Source organism: Crocodylus porosus, unplaced genomic scaffold (genome assembly GCF_001723895.1).
Source record: "Crocodylus porosus isolate Cpor-Errol unplaced genomic scaffold, CroPor_comp1, whole genome shotgun sequence".
In the NCBI taxonomy this organism is placed as follows: domain Eukaryota; kingdom Metazoa; phylum Chordata; order Crocodylia; family Crocodylidae; genus Crocodylus; species Crocodylus porosus.
The window spans coordinates 6,296,498-6,315,592 of NW_017728915.1; the positions used below are offsets into that span (position 1 = coordinate 6,296,498).

The 19,095-nt window shown below is 43.3% G+C and overlaps 1 protein-coding gene across 1 annotated transcript in view; it reads right to left on the bottom strand.

Moving 5' to 3' along the window:
• GLG1 (golgi glycoprotein 1) overlaps positions 1-19,095 on the bottom strand; it is a 100,380-nt gene that overhangs the window by 54,354 nt on the left and 26,931 nt on the right. Inside the window, exons 2-4 of the mRNA XM_019535610.1 lie at positions 6,551-6,583; positions 3,999-4,085; positions 1,158-1,373 (exon numbers count right to left, since the gene is read on the bottom strand). Of these exons, the coding sequence (XP_019391155.1) occupies positions 1,158-1,373; positions 3,999-4,085; positions 6,551-6,583 (336 nt within the window). The remainder of the gene's footprint in view (positions 1-1,157; positions 1,374-3,998; positions 4,086-6,550; positions 6,584-19,095) is intronic.

The window sequence follows — 19,095 nt, forward strand, 5'->3', positions numbered from 1 at the left end:
TTGTTGTTGTTGTTGTTGTTGTAAACTGTAACTGAAGACATGGTTCTCCTACGCACCTAAGTGTAAGTCAAATAAATTCACAACTTGTTTAAGAAACCGCTACGCTTCCCGTGCCTCAGTTCTCCATAGCCAATAGAACCCGGCCTACCGTGACTCTGGGGTTTGGTTCCCCACCCCGGGACAGATACCTTACCCCAAATTTGATTTTTGTCTTATTTGAGTGGCTCATTAAGGGAAACAGAACTGAAACAGATACACCCTATACTGGATATTACCTCATATTTCCAATGAAAAAAGTGAGGCTGCTCGGGTTGATGAATTACTGCAAGGGCTGGAAGATGGAATGGAGACGAGACAGCCAAAGAGGAACAAACATTAAAAACCAAAGCTGAGCGTGTGCAGCTCTTCTATCTTAAAGTGAAAGGCGTGAAACAAAGTGACAGGGTTTATCTTAACTACTCTGAAATTAACCAAGGCAGAACAAAAGGATAAATTTTTATTTATATAAAAACTATAAAGTATTAATGATAACCAGAAATCCCATAGTATCCATCAACAAAATGTTCCTTTTGCTTCTTGCAACAAGTGGCATGCCATGCAAATAAAAAGGTAAAATAAAAAAAATAATCTGGACAACAAGACCACTCTACTTCATCTTGAATCAACTCCAAGAAACAAGATATGGGAAAAGACAGGCCACAACAGCAACTTCCTTGATAATCTTCCAATGTTAGGGATGGCAATACAGGCCAAAATTAGCCTGGCAACAGCTCTAGTCAAAGCTGGCTACAGGATTCATCCTATAAAGCCTTGGTTACCTACAAGTATGGTCAAAAGGACATAGTCTACCAGTTCAGACTGTGAGGGGATAGAAATCAAGACAAAAGTGGGTGGGTTAGCAGCAAATAACATTTTCCCCAGTATTCCAATAGAAACTTGGAGTACTAATAAAAACCCAAACAAATCATTAGCTAAATTATTACTTGAAATAAGAATACTGTTCTATTTACTTCTTTGAGCGTGTTACCATTTTCCAGCTTTGCTATTAAAGATTACTATACATAAAAGTCTGACAGTAGCACCTAAATTGTGAATGATCTTTGACCCTTTGAGGCCCCTCCCCACCGCAAATCCAATCTCATCTGTCTTCTGAATACCTTTTCTCCAGGTCGAATACTGCCACATTTGAGAAAGTTGATATCAGCCTTGCAGTCTTCCATGAAGCCACAGATCAGACGGTAATCACTGAAGACTATGGCTGTCATTTTGGTGATATACTGATGACACTGGTATTCAGTGATGTTACCTCTGTGTTCCACCAGACAGGACACCAAATAGCCTCTTTTAACTGACTCCTCTGCACAATCTTTGATCTGCTCAAAGAAAAGAACATGTTCAAATTTACACATCTTTTAATGTTGATTATCAAAAAAACTCAGAACACTGAGGAAGTTTCAGGAAATGAAAAGAAGCTACTTTTGGTCCTAGATATAAAAAGGATATCACAAGATTACCTAGGTAATTACAAGTCTTTCAGCCTGACCCTCAATCAGAAAAATGGGGAAATGGCTAATTTGAATGGCAGATAAGAATCAACAATTAAAAAAAAAATTAAAAATTGGATTTTTTTTAAAATTTAAGTCAGCATATTTTTTTAAAAAGCAACTTAATAAAAAAAAAAATCAAGTAAAAAACCATATAAAGATAAGTTTTAATTTATGTTAGAACTCAAAGATACAAAGAATAAGGATTATAACTTTATAACTATATACTATTTGAGACATTTATGTAACCTTTTTAGAAACATTTTATAAATAGGTCACAAAAGACCACAGGCTATATTAGGGGCCCAATCTTATGGGGTTCCTAGAGGCTCCTCTATAGATCATCCCAAAAAAAAACAAACCACCCTACCCTATAGGACTAAGTGCTCAGTCTAGAAGATCCCATTAAGCATCTCTGTGATGCTTAGTTTCAGTTCTCAAACTGTAAATTTGTGTCTCCAGAGATAACATCCTCATTAACAGCAACGTATGAAGATGAGAAATAACAGACTTGATTACCTACCCTCAGCCCTACTGTGTCTCTACAAGTTCGTGTGCACACAGTTAAGCCCTTCCCTCTATTCATTTAAACTTCTTGAAACTTTGCACTTTTAGAAAGAGGTTTGTTGGGGCTGGTATAGATCTGGACAAGGGGGAGGATTCTGGAGATCAATGTAAGGAGGAAGGGGCAGCGGAATTAAGAGAAACGTTTTGAGCAAACTATTCCAGAAGTCTTGAGGGATACATGTCTGAGTATAGAGTCTCCATTGATTTGAGAACTAGTGAGAGAATGGTACTGGTAGAAGGGGGAACCCAACATGGCACAAGGCTTGCAAGGCCATAAGAGACCTTGGTTGGGAATATTTTAATGAAGGTTAAACCAAACAACAAGAATGCACTTTTTGTGGAAAACAATGATTAAATTGAGACTTCCTGACTAGTGATTTAAATCACATCTTCCCTGCTAATTTGGGAACCTAATTAATACAAACCAGTGTGAGTTTACGATAAAAGCATCTTGCCACGCTAACTTGATATACCTTTTTCACATTGCAAGTTTGGCGAATAAATTCAATACCACCAATGCAAGAAAACAATATATTATGTCTGTATGGCCAAATATAAAGTCTTAACTAGGAACAATGAGTGTAGGCCATACTTGCATGATGGACTCTAGCCTGGAAAGCAGTGACTCCAAAAAAAGAACTCAGGGGTCTTATGGCTAAAACCAAAAAGCAGCAACATCATGGCTAAAATGCTAGCAACTGATCTTCACTAATGCCCCAGGAAGGGCAACATCAGCAGAGTTATATGGGAAGTAATACTACTGGAAACCATAAGAAAAACATTAATACAGACAGAGATTGGGAAGAGAAACAACAATCCATGTCACGAGTTATCTTTTGAAAGGAACGTAGATGCCATCATTAAAAGCAAAATCATTATACAGAAGCCATGATAACAGCTGGATGAAGTCACACAAGCAGATATGAAATTACTTCAATCTCAGTTTCCAGAATACACATGTATCTGCTTTACACGGCACACATTTAACCACTGAAACCAAAGATTATTTCACTATTCAAGCCAAACTTCAGTTGGACAATCAGTGTTCACATTCTGAATGGCATTATACACACAATTCTATAGCCTCTCATGTGTGCTTTAGAGTAGGTAAACCTTAAGAGTAGATTTCTGCTCAAGCATTTCCTATTGTGCTTTGCAGTTCCATGTGCGGCTGCAAAAGAGTTTTGTTCACCATACAATGCTGTGTAACACATTCATTTAGGTTCAAGTACACAAGCTCTCTCTGAGTGCACGTTACCTTGAAAGAACATTAGACCCAAGTATTAGTTAAATCTAGGTAATTTAGAGTCATCAGAAAAACTTAACAGAAATTTAAGCCTCTGAAAGATGTAGAGATAGACACCATACCATGAGACATTAACCTTCCCTTCTTTACTTTACGTACAAAGAATAAAAATGCATATGCCAAAGATTACTGGGTCTACTGTTTTACACATACTTGATATCAACAGATCTAGACAGACATTAATATAAACACAACAGATTATGAAGAATTGTGTCCCAAATACCAAAATGTATGACAGGATGTGCAATTTTTGGTATCTAGGATAAAATTTCAGACCAATGCATGCTCAGACCTTTAAAGTCACATAATGCAGCTCAGCGTGGGGAACCAGTTCCCAGTGCCAGGCTACGCGCATCATGGCTTTTAAGGTGCCCATGTGTGGGATGCCAACGCGTTTCCCACGTGCTGGCAAGTTTAAAGCCATGCCATGCAGCTTGGCATTGGGCTGCACAACACAGCTTTAAACATCTCTAAATCATCTCTTACCTAGAGAGGTTCAAAGTGTTCATTAGATTTAAAATGATATCTGCTTTGGTGGTTAAACCACCCCCAAAAATGAGTCAATAAGCCATCCCTCTTACCTCTGCTATGGTGGATTTACAGACATCTCTGGCCACGGAGTCAAACTTTGGGTCTGTAGTCAGGTTAGCCTTGTAGTTCCACAACAACTATATGAAAGAGAGGGGAAGAGAATGTTATTTGGGGTTAGCGATCTCCTATACAGGGGACGCAACTACACAAGACATTAACTGTGCAGTAGCCCAATTCTACTGTGCAGAAGCATATAACTTATAGCTCAGGGATGACAAGCAAGCAGTAGCTTCAGTCTAGAGCTAGATTTAAAGCAATTTCTTTCAGTTAAGCTGACCAATATCCAGCTTCGCAAATGTAATCTTCCATATTCAAAATTGAGACAAAGTTACCAGGGGATTTATTTTTGTAACTTTTTATTTCTCTCACTAGATCATCACCAAAACCAGTTCTCATCATGTGAGCACAAACGGACTCAATATGCGTGTTGCATCCATTTTCAGAACTAATGGAATTGGGGTCATAAGACAATGGAGACTCCATAAATTAACATATACTGCAAATTCAGGAAAGTCCCTTCAGTCCACTAAATACACATGCTATGGCTTGGGTGTACTATGCAACACGTTCTTCAGAAATATGGCAGGTAACAGACTGGACAGGGTTTGTTAACCAAAACCTAGAACCTGGCTAGAGTTTAAGTGAGCTGTGCATTCAGTCCCCCATTTGCTTCTCTTTGGAAGGCTATTACCTCAACAATATCCAGGGTAAACTGCAGTGTGACAGGCCACTCCAAATCTACGGGTTCTCTTTTGGCATGTTCATGCAATTATGGTGCAATAAAATATGGAATAAGCCACAAAATTATTACACAAAGTATGAGTAATAATTTTGCAGCTGGTTGTCATTGCACCTTAAAAACAGAATGTGGGGCTGGTGAACTCAGGGGACTGGGAACGTAAGTCAGTTTGCTGGCACTCCCAGCCATGGGCACACTGCTTGCTACTTTGTTGATGCAGTGGGAGCCCAGGATCATGGTTCCTGGCACTCCCAACCATGGCTCCCTCCCTGCACCAGCAAGTGAATGGAATTGGGATCTGATCTCTATTTCCACAATGCCGCCTCCTGCTGTGCACATGCAACACAGCAAGAGGTGTGACTGCTAAGATTAGGGATTAGATCCAACTGTGCCTTTGAATGAAAAACATTTGTGTTTTACATTATAAAACAGTCTAAAACACAAATGTTATTTCAAATGCTATTTTTGTAACAGCTAATTAATCTATATTCAGTGGTCAAGTCCATCCTCTATCACACTTGCTATCCTTTGATGCATGACCCAAAAGAGAGACCCATTTGATACATGAACCAAGAAAGAGAGAGACACACACATCTTGTGTGTCAAAAATGAGGCAGAAGATGTGTTATGACCCACACAGAACTTTCAGGTGATGGTAGCAGCTGTCACAAAGCAGTCCCACAAAAGTCTTTTCTTTGCCAGCACTCAAAAAATGAAGCAAAGATGAGAGGACTTTTTGGAAAGGGTGAGATGGACTCTTGTGCATGTACGCGCACGCACACGCACGCACGCACGCACACACACACACACACACAGTAGCGCCCTCACCCATGCTCCTATGTACTGGGCCCTAACGAGGCCCTCACCCATGCTCCTATGTACTGGGCCCTAACGAGGCCTCCTCTTGGAACCATACCCTATTCTCTGCTTTCGTAAAACAATTAAGTATTTTAAGGCCAACTCTAAGCAGCAGATCCAAACTAGAGTGCAGCTCCAACTCAGACACACTAACATACGACTCCTCAGATTTCTGGGAGACTTGGGGGCGGCCTGGGGTGGTTAAGTATTGTAGGTTTTTAAACTGATGGACCTGAGGCCTTGGCCTCACAAGTCTACATGATAAGGAGAATTTACAGCTTGGACTTTCTTTCAGAATACACCTGAGGGATGACACCAACAGGCCTTTGAGGAACACTCCTATTTCACAATGCAAGTGTCAGTTCACCACATGGTTCTTTCAGGACACTTGAATCATCCTTATCGGGACCTGATGTTTCAGGAACTCAAAAACAACTGTTAAATACCAACAGCTGTACTATTTTACAAGCTACTCAATCTCTCTGATTCACCAATGCAAACTAGATCAGTAAAAGCTACTGAGTTTTGTTTGACAGTGAAACTATTCAGGTTAATCTAATAACCTCTAAGCATTTATTTTATGCTGCATTTGCATCTCCGTCTCTTTCAACAGGGCCTTTTTGCCAATCTCATTTATCCTGCATGTAATGCCACACAGAGCGAGGGTATAGGGCAAAAAAGGCTTTAGCTGACCCACTCTTCCCCCATATCAAAGCAGTAAAAATAAAATTTAATAAACTTTGTGCCATTTCATTATGCTCAGTGAGTTTCTCCCTTTCCTGCTGAGAGAAGAGAGGTTTCCCTATCAGAAAAACTGAGATTATATGGAGATTAAAAGGGGACATGTTTTCTTCCATTACCCATAATCACATTAGCCCCTTAGTGCCTCCAGGAGAAGAAATACAATAGCTAGTTACAAATGAAAGAAAATGAAGCAATACTTACATGGTTACATTCTGAAGAGATTTCATTGTCAGGCTGCAGTGAAGGGAAAGGAAAAAGAAAAACATGTTAGTCCAGATCTAATGTTAAATCTGCAAAATCCTGTGGGGAGGGGGGAAAAAAAAATGAAGGTCTGCACTCCCCAAAATGTAACAATACTTTTTACCATAATATTTACTTCATAAAAAGCATTAAGTAGGAAGCTTTAAAACCTGTAAAAACAAGACTGCTGCTGCATAACTATCAAGGCTTAATTTCACAAGATATCCACGTATGCTCCACAACTTTTAGCAGAATACATTTAACAATGTTTCACAGTCTTTAAATTGCATGGGAAGATCAGTATTCATGTACTTCCCACGTGACACTCCTGATCTGTGCTCAGCTCAATCACCTATGCTTTACATGCCAAGAAATCAGAGCATTTGCTGAAAGAGGCATGCAGACATTGCGCTTTGGAATGAATAAGTAGGGCATCCAAAAAGTCATCCTGATGGCCAAAAGGTGAAAGAAAATATGGTTCTCTTATTCCAAAGATCCAAGGATCCATGTTCTACATTTGGAAGTGCAACAGGTAAAGCTACAATTTACTTCCTCAAGCAAAGAAAGTGGATAAAATTTAATGTTCATGTGTAATTTGCAGCTGAAATATGGACATATATTTGGATATCGTAATCCATAAAAATTAAGATGCTACCACAGTCCTATAGTAATTAAAATAATAGGTATTAGTAAGCAGGTCTTGATTCATCGAATTCTAACATATTCCAGCAAGGACATTCATGCACAAAAGAAGTATGCTTGGCTAAGAATCAACAATGATAGATGCAAGACTGGCTATCAGCTCTTCACTGCTCTTCCTGAATTTCCCTCTAGCTGGACTCTAAAAAAAAAAATTAGACAAATCCTTATGTCATTTCTCAGCTAAAGAGAAGGCTACGAGCATGACACCGGTTCATCCACTTGCATTTCTTGCCTAAGGAACACTGACCCCCATAATCCACCATGAAAAGTTTTTTCTTCAACTGAAGTCCAACATATTGCTTTCTCTTTTATAGCCATAGGTCTCTAAAGCAGTATAAAACCTCTAAACCTCACTGAAACCAACAATTTAAGTAATCCTTGCATGCCGATTAAAATACACAATGTTTAGATGTAGTCCATTAGGTTTCAGTAGTTTAGTATGACAGCTTCTTGTACATGTTACACCAATGACTGAACCATCATTATTTCAGAACAAAGGGAAGAAATAACAGTTTCATCATTAAAGAGGGGAGCATAGAGGGAACATTTAAACTCCTTAATTAGAGGTTACCTCTAAATACACTCCAGTTATTCAGCATATAGGCAAAGGGTAGATTTCACCTCTAACAATTAAGTAGCATGAGAAGGCCTACATTTAAATTTTGCAAGGTTTGCATATTACTAGAAACAAATCAACATGCAGTTTTATGATATGAAGACTGGACTGTCAATGTTCATTAAATATGTTTGGAAACGCCCTTGGAAAACCCAATGTTCAGAAAATCCAACAGACCTGACCTCACACTCTTCCTCCCCTCCTTTTCTGCCCTTTGTCTTCCTAATTTCTAGCTATTTCCTTTTTCACAGACAGCCTCTTTTCTACCTCCAATTTCTACTGCTATTGAGTCTCCCTTACTCACCTTTGGTTCCCCCCCACACTTAATCCCTCTTCCCTGCTCTACCTTTTGTTTTCCTAATTTCCACCTATTGTATTCACTGACCCCCTGCCACACTTTTAGCTTCTCTCATTCCTTGAAGTCTCAGAACAGCAGAGACTCCCTATGCCTGAAGAGGGGGGATTTGCACCCAAAAGCTTGCTAAAAAGTTTTTTCCAACTGCTCAGTTGGTCTAATAAGATGCCACGTCTACTCAAAGACCTTGCCTGCCTATGTCCTTAGACCAACATGGCTACAACCAAAAAGCCTGATCAAAGTGGAGGGCTAATTAGGGTGGGGAGGGAGGGGGAGGATCTGAAGAAGTGTGCACCCGTATGGAGCAGTGCTCAGCTATGGGGTCACCATGGCTTGAAACACTCTCAACTCTGCTGAGGCCCAGCAGCTATATGGTAAATCATAAGCCTTTTTGGCTGTGGACTAATATCAGGCATAGTTTCAACTATATATAAATAGAAACAGAAATGCAGCTTAATGTTTATGGGGTACCTATGCAAAAACCTGTAGTAGTTTCAAAAGTAAAATGCATCAATTCTAAATGAACTAGATCTACTGGTACCCATATTAACGTGATAATATGAAAATTACTACACGTATGTCAATCTGAAAGCCAGTGTTTTCAAATATGCCCCTCACTTCCATGTGCTCAGGGAGAACAGCGTCTGACAATGAGGGAGCTGGGAAGAAGTTGGGGGGGGGGGGGCAGAGGTTAAGGGTTGGACTGGACTGCCCCAGATTTATCTTCCCTGCTGTAGCAGTGGAAGAGAACTAATTCAAGGAAAACCTTCAATAACCACCCACACACACACACTTGAAGGAGTATCAGTATCATTCTTGTCCTAATAATTTATTGTTCCAGTGTTCCTTACAGCTGGAGTGCAATTTTAAGCCGGTAAGCTAAGCCACCACCTCATCATGCAGATCAAAACCAAGCATCAGTCTTAAAAACTATTCATCAATAAGTTAAGTTTAAGGGACGCTAGAAATACTTAATGCAAGCAAAGAACACGTGGTACTACCAACACATGCGCCAGCCCTGTCAACACTTCTATAATCAGAGCTCCTTCCCTTCACAACCCAAAAACAAAGTTCTTTGGGGCCAAGTGTTATATTTAAAAGTACCATAGGAATCTAAGTATGTACATAATAAAAGAATAAATGAAGCCTATTAAAAAGATATATATATTCCCTTTGCCCAGTTAAAAGTCCAAGTTTGTTACCTATGTTATCAGTTAACGCATCACTTTGAAGCTCCTATTTGATCATTAATGATTTAACTGCATCTGGTTTAGAGGCATTACACCACATATGCAAGTATATTTATGCTGCTTGCACACCAAAGTCAGTAGACCACAACTCCCATAATGCATTGGTTATTTCATCTTACTAACCAAAGAGAGAAACCTAACAGGGTAATTTTCCTTTTATACAGAGGAAAGCAGTTACACTCCATGCTGAAAGTCAAGTAAATAAATTGCAACAATTGTTTCTACTCAGCTAGGTGTGCACTGCCCAGGACACTCCAGCTTATGCAATATGAAATATGTCCAAATACCAACTACCATCCAAACATAGATTTCTGTACGTTTACAGTTGAAGAGTAAAAATATCAGACTTGGGTGCAATCCTTTTAGGTTTAAGACGCTTGTGTTCTGCAAAACACTACTACAAAAACCTCAAAAGTTCTCTCACTTTTGCAAGATACTGCCTCACTTCCAAAAAACCCCCCCGAGATTCTACTAATGTCTCTGCAGACCCTGCCAAAACTTCATCCTTACTTCTAAACTACTCTTTTTCCAGACATTTAAGGAACTAACACATCATCCAGAGGATGCACCATGAGACCCAATAACAACAAAAGAAGTCAAACCCAACACAATATATTACAAAAGTCTAACAAGCACAGAAGCCAAGGAAGTCAAGAGTGAAGCCACATCTTGACCCAAGTCATTTCAACTGGCCCTACTACAAACAGACTAAAAGATCATTATTAGGAATGATCCACTACATCTGAGGATTTTAATACAACCCTAGTGATAACTTTCCTTATTGTTGGCTAATTTGAGAATTTCCCTCTATTCATTTCCCAGAGCATGGATTATTTAAGACCCCTCTTCTTCCCCGAAATCCAACCAAGGAGATCTTTTCTTTATAAGACCATAATGATAACAATTAACTGGATTTAGATACCAGTTTATTCACTTTTTGTTCATTTGCTGGGCACTGAAACTTGGGCCTTTTTATTCAACAGGTCAACACATTTCATGTTCTCATTACCCCTAAATTCTAAAAACTAAATGTCCTTATATTTAAAATGAAACTAACAATTTTCATTTAGAATTTGTAGAGTCTCAAACTGAATGATTCATAAATGTAATTTTAGCCCAGCTTCTGCTTGTTAAATTTTTACACTAAACAGTTGTACAAAACTATCCAGCATTAGGGACTGGAAACAGCATGAATACCAACTAACATGCCTTGAGAAACGTGTTGCAATTTTTCATTAAAATTAGGGGTACACCAATAGATTCTCAGCTAATACCAATGGACGATTATTAACTAGTCATACTGGCTAATACTGATCCGATAGCCAATTTACAGGAATGCAGCCCAACAGCTTGGACAGCAGCCTCCTGCCAGTGTGTGGTGTGGGAAGGGAGAGAGGAGGGAGGGAAGGGACATGGTAGGGCAGATTGAGGCCCCCATGGTGAGAGAGGGAGTGGGACAAGAACAGAAGCTTCCCAGCCAGGGTGGCGAATGCTACCCTAGAAGCGGGACAGAACCATGGGCCCTTGCCCAGCACCCCCACTGAGAAGTGACTTGTGCAGACCCTGGCCTCAAGCCCACAGCAGGCAACCTGCCCTCACCCCATGCACAAATCCAGGGGCACATGCCCCCCACACCTCCTCTGGAGGTGCTCAGTGGCAGGAAGCAGCTCCTCCCTCCAGCCCCACTCCTTCCCTCACTGTGGGGGATGCTGTCCAAGTTACTTGGCTGCATTCCTGGCTGCATGCATCCTGCAACTGAGCACATATATGCAGCATTTATCAGCAACATTATCAGCCAAGAAAAAACGATTGCTGATAAGGTCAATTTTCCTCTTAACTGTGCTGATAGAATGTGCAGTACACCTCTAGTTCCTATGAAGCAGTAAGACCTTCTAGTGCAGGCTTTGACAAGCTTTTGCCAACATGGGCAGTGGTTTGTGACCCAGCCTCAACTAAGGACCACATCTCCCTGCCTAGCAAACTGCAGATGCCATAAAGGAAATGGATGGAAAAGGGCAGGCACTAGGAAACTAGAGATTCATCCTCTGCTGCAGCAGAGAGAACAAACTGAATATGGCAGGCAACAGGACCCTGGGTACACCTCCTCTGCTATTGTGGCTGGAGAATGCTGCCCTTAGCTGCTGTAGGGGAAACCCAGTCTCTTCACAGGCAGAATCTGATCTGTAAGTTACAGATTGCTGCCCCGCACCTCAGGCTACAGATTCTCAACCAGAGTGCTGCGGCATCCAGGGGTGCCTTGAGATCCTTTTAAGGGTTCCCCAAGGTGCTGCACTATAGCACTGTTAAGTATGCAAATACCTGCCTGAAACTCACAAGGTAAACCTAAAGATTTTGAATCGGAACACACAGTATAAAAAACATTCTGATCTGCTATGACTTTTCCAAGTTCTCTGAAATAAAAAAATGGTTCTATTATTTTTTCCACAGTCAAAAAACAAGTAAAAAAAGCTATGAGCTGGCATTTTCCAAGGATTGCCTTCAGTCTAACAACATTAAGAGCCACTGAACTAAGCATTCATGCAGTGAAATGAACATATTTTTTCTACTATACTATTTTATATCCATCAGGCTAATCAAGATCATTATCTAAATCTCAAAAGTCACTAAGCTCACTTTAAAAATGAATGCCAATCCATAACTTTGCCAGGCTAGAATGTCAAAATGTTGTTAAATTTAGCTACCTAAAAATCACTCCCTCTTGAGTGTCTATATATGAAGATTTAGCAGCATAATTATATCACTAAAGTTGTACTATAGGATTAACTCCCTGTATGAAAATTTATTCCAGAATAAGACAATGTATTCAGATTCTGTCTTAATACTGCTTCCAGAACAATAAGGACTCCATAAAAGGGAGTGTCTGAATTATATTCTAACTGAAACATAGCCAAGAAGTTTTATGACTTAACTGGGCTTCTACACTTTTTATGACACCAGTGATCTTATTTTACTTTCTGATAGTGTCACAGTTAAATGTAGATCTTCTGTGGTTAGAACAATTACAACTGAATGCAAGAGGCAAGAAAAGCTTTTGATCAACTGTACCTGCATGTCTGCTTCTCAAAGCATAATTAACGCTGCTTATTCTCAATGCTCCTTTATTACTCTGGCTCTGTCAGTGTATTCTGTTTCAATAAATCATCCAGAACAACCCAGTTTCTAGGTGTGTGCGAAGCGGGCCCCAGTTGATTCAGATTTAGCCTGAATCAAGGACAGCGATTCGATTCATTGATTTGAATCAGTGTCCCCGATTCTATATGGCTGAATCCAAATCTGAAGATTGGATGCAGATTCAGAGAATCAGTGATTTGGACACAGCTTCAATAGTTTTTTCTACATACCTTGAAGTAGCAGGCACAGCTTGTGACATGGAGCATCCCACAGGAGTATGGGCAGGCCCTCCATATGCTCAGCGGTGAACCCAGAAGTGGACCGGAAGTACTTCTGGTCCACTTCTGGGTCTGCCGGGGAGCGTGCTGGGGGGCTCCCCATGCCTCCCTGGCTCAGCGATGGGCTGCAGGAGCACCCTGGGTGCCCCTGAACCTAGGAGGCACCAGTAACCAAGCCAGGGGTGCACAGGACCCCCCTCCCCAAACAAACTCCCTGGCAAACCCAAAGTGGCCTGGAAGTGCTTCTGGTCCACTTCTGGATCTCCTGCCAAGCACGCTGGAGAGCCTCCCATGCTTCTGTGGGATACTACATGCGCCCCAGCATCACAGCATTCACGAGCCCCTGCTACCTAAAGGTATGTAGAAAAAAATTTAAAACTGTCTCTGTGTCTGAATCTCCGAATCGATTTGGAGGGTTCCAATGTGATTCAGAGAGGTTACAAGGTCCTCCAATTCGATTTGGATTCAGAGATTCAGCCACCAAATCGGGCCAAATTGAATCAGGGACCGAAGCTTTGCACAGCCTTACCAGTTTCCTCTTCTACCGGGATAACTAGCTTGATGAATAAACATAAACATTATATGTCTCAGTGAGGCTTTTGATGCAGTCCCAATGTGGCATTCTTATAAAAGTAAACTAGAGAAATGTGGGCTAGCTAGAATTACAGCTAGGTCAGCAATTCCCAGAGGGTGTGCTGCAAAATATATATTTTTATTTTAAGCTGGGGGCGCAGCACACATGCAGAGTGCTGTATAGCCATGTCCCCAGGGTGCAGGCAGGGAGAGTGGGGAGGTAGGTGGCAGCAGTTTGCAGATGTCCAGCCCAGGTGCAGCTCCCCAATAACTAAAGGCTGCAAATGCACCACACCCAGGGAGCAGTCTGGGAGAAGTAGCAGCAGCACTGGGACCAGACATCTACAAGCTGCCACCATCACACCCTGCCTGCACCCTGGGGATACAGCCATGCTGCACTTCCAGGTGCTCAGCACAGTTCTGCTGTACTCTGCTCTGCATGCTATACATGCTGTGTCCTCCCACATGGGACAGGTAAAAGTGGGTTCCCTCTCCTTCCTTCCCAGGTCCAGCCAGTCGCAGGCAGCTGGGAGTCCTCTTGCCCAGCCTCTGCCAAGCAAAGCTCCAGAAAAACCTTGTCAACAAGTATCCCTCTGCTCTCTTGTTCACCCCAGCCATGCCTGCATCCTGCAGCTTCCTAGAGCAGCACAAAGTTTGTTTAATATCCTCACCTCAATCTTGGGGTACACAGCAGAGTGGCCCTGTCAAAAAAGACTACTGCCTCAGTTCAGCCTCATACTGCCTTCCCAGGAAGGTCTTCCCTGTGCCCATGCCACCACTGCTTCTGCCACCTCTCTACTCCCTTGCTGTGGCACATATACTGAGCTGGGAACAGCCATCTGTAAACTGCATTCACAAAGCCACTTTTTCACCCCACTCCCCTTTTTGGGTGTAAGAGTAAAGTGTGCCACTGATTTTAATCCAGAAAAAGAAAGTATGCCCCAGGTATCAAAAGCCTGGGAAACACTAGGTTAGGTGGATATGTGGTTGGCCGAATAACCACAAGCAAAGAGTAACTAAATAGACCGATGTTAGAAGGTCAGACAGCCTCAAGTGGGGTTCCACAGGCCTAACTAAAATTGCAGGCCCAGAACAATTCAACATTTTTACTTATCATTTGGACACGGGTCTAGAGAACCTTTTGCTTAAGTCTGCAAAACTAGGAGCCTGAAAACACTGAAGAAGATTAGAATTCAAAAAGATCGTTGGAATGGAATAAGCTGCATAGGAAAGCTGTGGAATCTTCTTCACTGAAGGCCTTCAAAGAGGTTGGATAAATGTCTGGGATGGCTTAGGAACAGAAGCCCCTAAAGTGACTGGATCTGGCCCACAGCAGAGAGAAAAAGGGAATAGTAGCTTCATCTGGCATGTCCCCTTCAGTGCCCTTCTAGTATGAACCCTGTGAAAAATACTACGTCCAAGATAGGACTGTCATTTGTATTATGGTGGCTGTCATTTAAAGTATTAATACTACAGGATGAATTTAGCAACCAACTTTCTTAATATTCATGTGACAAGCCATATGAGGAGTGGTTAAAGGAAATGGGCACATTCAGTTTGTGGAAAAGACAACTAAGAGGACATTATAGCAGTCCTCAAATAACTGAAGGGCTGCCATAAAGAACACAAAGAATACCTTTTCACCATCTTAGCAGAATATTCCAAATTGTAATGGCCCAAAATTTCCAAGTAAGTTTAGACTGGATACAACCCCACCCCCACCCCAAAAATATGCCAAAAAACCCCATCACTGCTAGAACAGTAAAACAATAGAACCTCCTTCACTGGAGAAGGTGAGTGTGCCCCAGATACAGGCAGGTGGGGCAGGCTGTGGGGCAGGCTGCAGCTGTGAGCTGGGGCCGGCACCAAGCGGCATTGGGCAGGTGGACACGGCACAGGGACGGGGCTACAATGGAGGGCTGCATCCACCCCCAAACAACGCCCCCCCCCCCCTCCTAGCGCCACCACTGCCCACACTGCACAGATCTGAGGGCACATGCCCCCCCCCAGCCAGATGAGCAGTGAGAGCAGCAGCAGAAGGCACCACCCTTCCCATACTCCCCAAATATGCCACAGCTCTGTCCTGTGCCCCCCTCCACTGCCGTAGCTTGGCAGCACCTGCTGCTGCTCCAGCTCCACACCCTCACCCTCCTCATTACAGAGGCCCACCACACCCCTCCCCTTTCACCACAGACTTACTTACCTGCTGCACGCAGCTCTCGATGCTGCCATCTGTGCTTCTCACTGCCTGCATATTGCACTGTGGCTGCGTGCATGCACAGGCCATTTAATCAGCCAAGTTATCGGCCACTTCAGGCCAATTTCTGATATAAACAAATTTTCTTTATATCAGTGCCAATCCGATATTAGACCGAAGCATTGGTACACCTTTACAAAAAAACAAAAAAAGAGGTGTGATTGATAGAGTTGTCTGCTGTCCCCACATTAGACAGCAAAGTAAAGTGGAGGGCCCAAGCTGGATTCCCCAGGAACATCCCAAGTGTTTTAAACATAGTTTCAACACAGTTTCGCATCCTATTCTCATATGGAAGCTAGCAGGTTGTGGGGTGGACACTTATACAGTCAGGTGGGTGGCCAACTGGCTTAGGGACTGCACCCAGAAAGTGGTGGTGGACAGGTCGTTCTCAGCCTGGAAGGAGGTAGGCAGTGGGGTTCCGCAGGGTTCGGCCCTTGGACCAGTGTTTTTTTTTTTACCATCTCCGTCAGCAATTTGGACAAGGGTGCGGAGAGCACCCTCTCCAAGTTTGCAGATGATACCAAGTTATGGGGCAAAGTTAACATACTGGAGGGCAGGGAGCAGATAGAGGTCAGTCTGGACAGGTTGAATCAATGGACAAAATGAAATAAGATGCAATTCAACAAAGATAAATGCAAGGTACCCCACCTAGCATACCTATAGGTTGGGGGATGACCTCCTCAGCAGCTCAGCGACTGAGAGGGATCTTGGAGTCATAGTTGACTCCAAGATGAACGTGAGCCAGCAGCGTAATGAAGCCATCAACAAAGCCAACTGCATCCTGTCATGCATTAGCAGATGCGTGACCAACAGATTGAGGGAGGTGAGGCTCCCCCTCTATGCGGCATTGGCCAGGCCGCAGTTGGAGTACTATGTCCAGTTTTGGGCGCTGCACTTCAAGAAAGACACGAAGAATCTGGAAAGGGTTCAGAGGAGGGCCACTTGCATAATTAGTGGCCTCTGTGAAAGACCATATGAAGGGAGGTTGAAGGATCTGGATCTCTTTAGCCTTCACAAGAGGAGAGACCTTGTAGACACCTATAAGTTTATCAAGGGAGGTCAACAGGGAATTGGAGATGTGCTATTTACCAGAGCACCCCTAGGAGTAACTAGGAATAATGGGTACAAACTAGTGGAGAGTAGATTCAGGTTAGACATTAGGAAGAAGGTTTTTTTGTTTGTTTGTTTTTGTTTGTTTTGTTTGTTTGTTTTTTTACAGTGAGGGTGGCCAGAATCTGGAATGGACTTCCAACAGAGGTAGTGCTATCACCTAACTTGGAGGTCTTCAAGCAGAGGCTTGATAGTCACCTGGCTGGGGTCATCTGACCACAGTCCTCTTCCCTGCCATGGGCAGGAGGTTGGACACCATGATCCTTTCCGGTCCCTTCCAACTTTACAATCTATGAAGTCCCATTTTGGCAGGTTCTAGAGCACACAGTATTGTTCAGTCAACATGGGCAGGCAGTCCAGAGCCGATGCAGGGCTGGGGCTTTGCACACAGGTTTTGGCTGGTCTGCTCTCACCAGGGTGTGTTCAAAGTGGGTACAGGGTGGGCCAGGGAGGAGCTGCAAGCTGTGCAGGCTCTGGGTTGTTGCCACGGGAGGAGGGTAAATGGGTGCCAACCAGCCCATGGCAGCTCCCCAGAATTGCTTATGTGGCCTGTGGACCCAAGCAGTTGCCCACCCCTGCTCTAGCCTCTTACTAAGCTTGTGCAAATGCCCAAACAAATAGGAAATACTTTTCCTAGGTTGCTTGACAAATAGACCTGAAACATGTCCTAAATCCTTGAATGTAAAATAATTTGAACAACATAAGCAAATAGGGAACTTTCATCCCCAAATGTGTCACGAACAAGACTGCAGACCTACTGCATTTTTTTATACATAATTAAACTTTTGGTCAACAGAAGTTCACAACATGAAAAAGTTTGCCAAGAATCATATACCTGTTCTCTGCCTGGAGAACAGGTACAAGGCCCTGGCAACACTGGAGGAGAAGGAGAGAGAGGAGGCAACTCCAGACTCCGAACAGGCCAAAGGAGCTAAGCAGTCCCCGGAGGAGAAAACATCAAGTGATCATCATAGGCAACTCCATCCTGAGAGATACAGAGGTCTACTGCCTACCCAGAGCAAAGATTCATGATGTGACGGGGATGATCCAGGCTGTGATCCAGCCCACCGATTACTACTCCACGGTCCTAATCCATGTCCACTAATCCACTAATGATGTGGCCAGAAGCAGCCCTGACCATCTGATGGTGGACTACCATACTCTGGGGGGCATGCTGAAGGAGATAGGTGCACAGGTGGTATTCTCTTCTGCTCTACCAGTGAATGGACATAGAAGATGGCATGAGACATGCATCGCAGAGACCAATTGACAGCTTCGGGAATGGTGTCTTGAGGCAGGCTTTTGCTTCCTTGACAACGACCCGCACATCACGACGAGACATGCTCGGGTGGGATGGGCTCCACCTTTCCCCTAAAGGTAAGCATGTGTTTCCTTCTAAGTTGGCGGATCTCCTCCGGTGGGCTTTAAACTAGGCTCATCGGTGGAAGGGGAAGACAAGGGAGGAGGAAGCCTTGGACTGCTAAACGAAGCAGCACTCACAAGTACAGGCCAGCCTAGACTGACAAGTGGAACATATACACAGGTAAGCAACAGCAGCCAGGGCAATGCTGAGATTAGGGGGCCAGTGCAGACATCCACAAGAGGCCTCAAATGCCTCTACACAAATGCTCATAGTATGGGAAACAAGCAGGAGGAACTTATACTCCTGCTAGCTGACACCAACCTGGACATAGTGGGGCTCATTGAAACGTGGTGGGACCCAACACATGACTGGGCGGTGAATGTCAAGGGCTATAGGCTATACAGGAAGGACAGGACAGGGAGGAAAGGTGGGGGTGTGGCACTCTACATTAAGGAGGAATACACATCCTCACCAGGTAGCACAGAGTCAAAAGGAGAGGCACACGGAAGTGCTCTGGGTTAGAATACAAGGCAGTCGAGGGGAAAGAGACTTAACGGTGGGGGTCTACTACAGACCTCCCAACCAAGGGGAAGAGCTAGACCAGGAATTCTTAAGTCAGCTCACGGAGGTAATGAAGTCAAAGGACGTGGTCATCATGGGTGACCTGAACTTCCCAGACATCTGCTGGGAAGAGCAGTCAGCCAGGTCTGACTGCCCATGTAGGTTCCTAGCTCAAATGCAGGACCACCATCTAACTCACGAGGTGCACAGCCCCACCAGAGGAGACGCCTTGTTGGACCTGGTGCTGGCCACGGGTGACGACCTGGTGAGGGGGCTGCGGGTGCTCGACCACCTGGGCGACAGTGATCA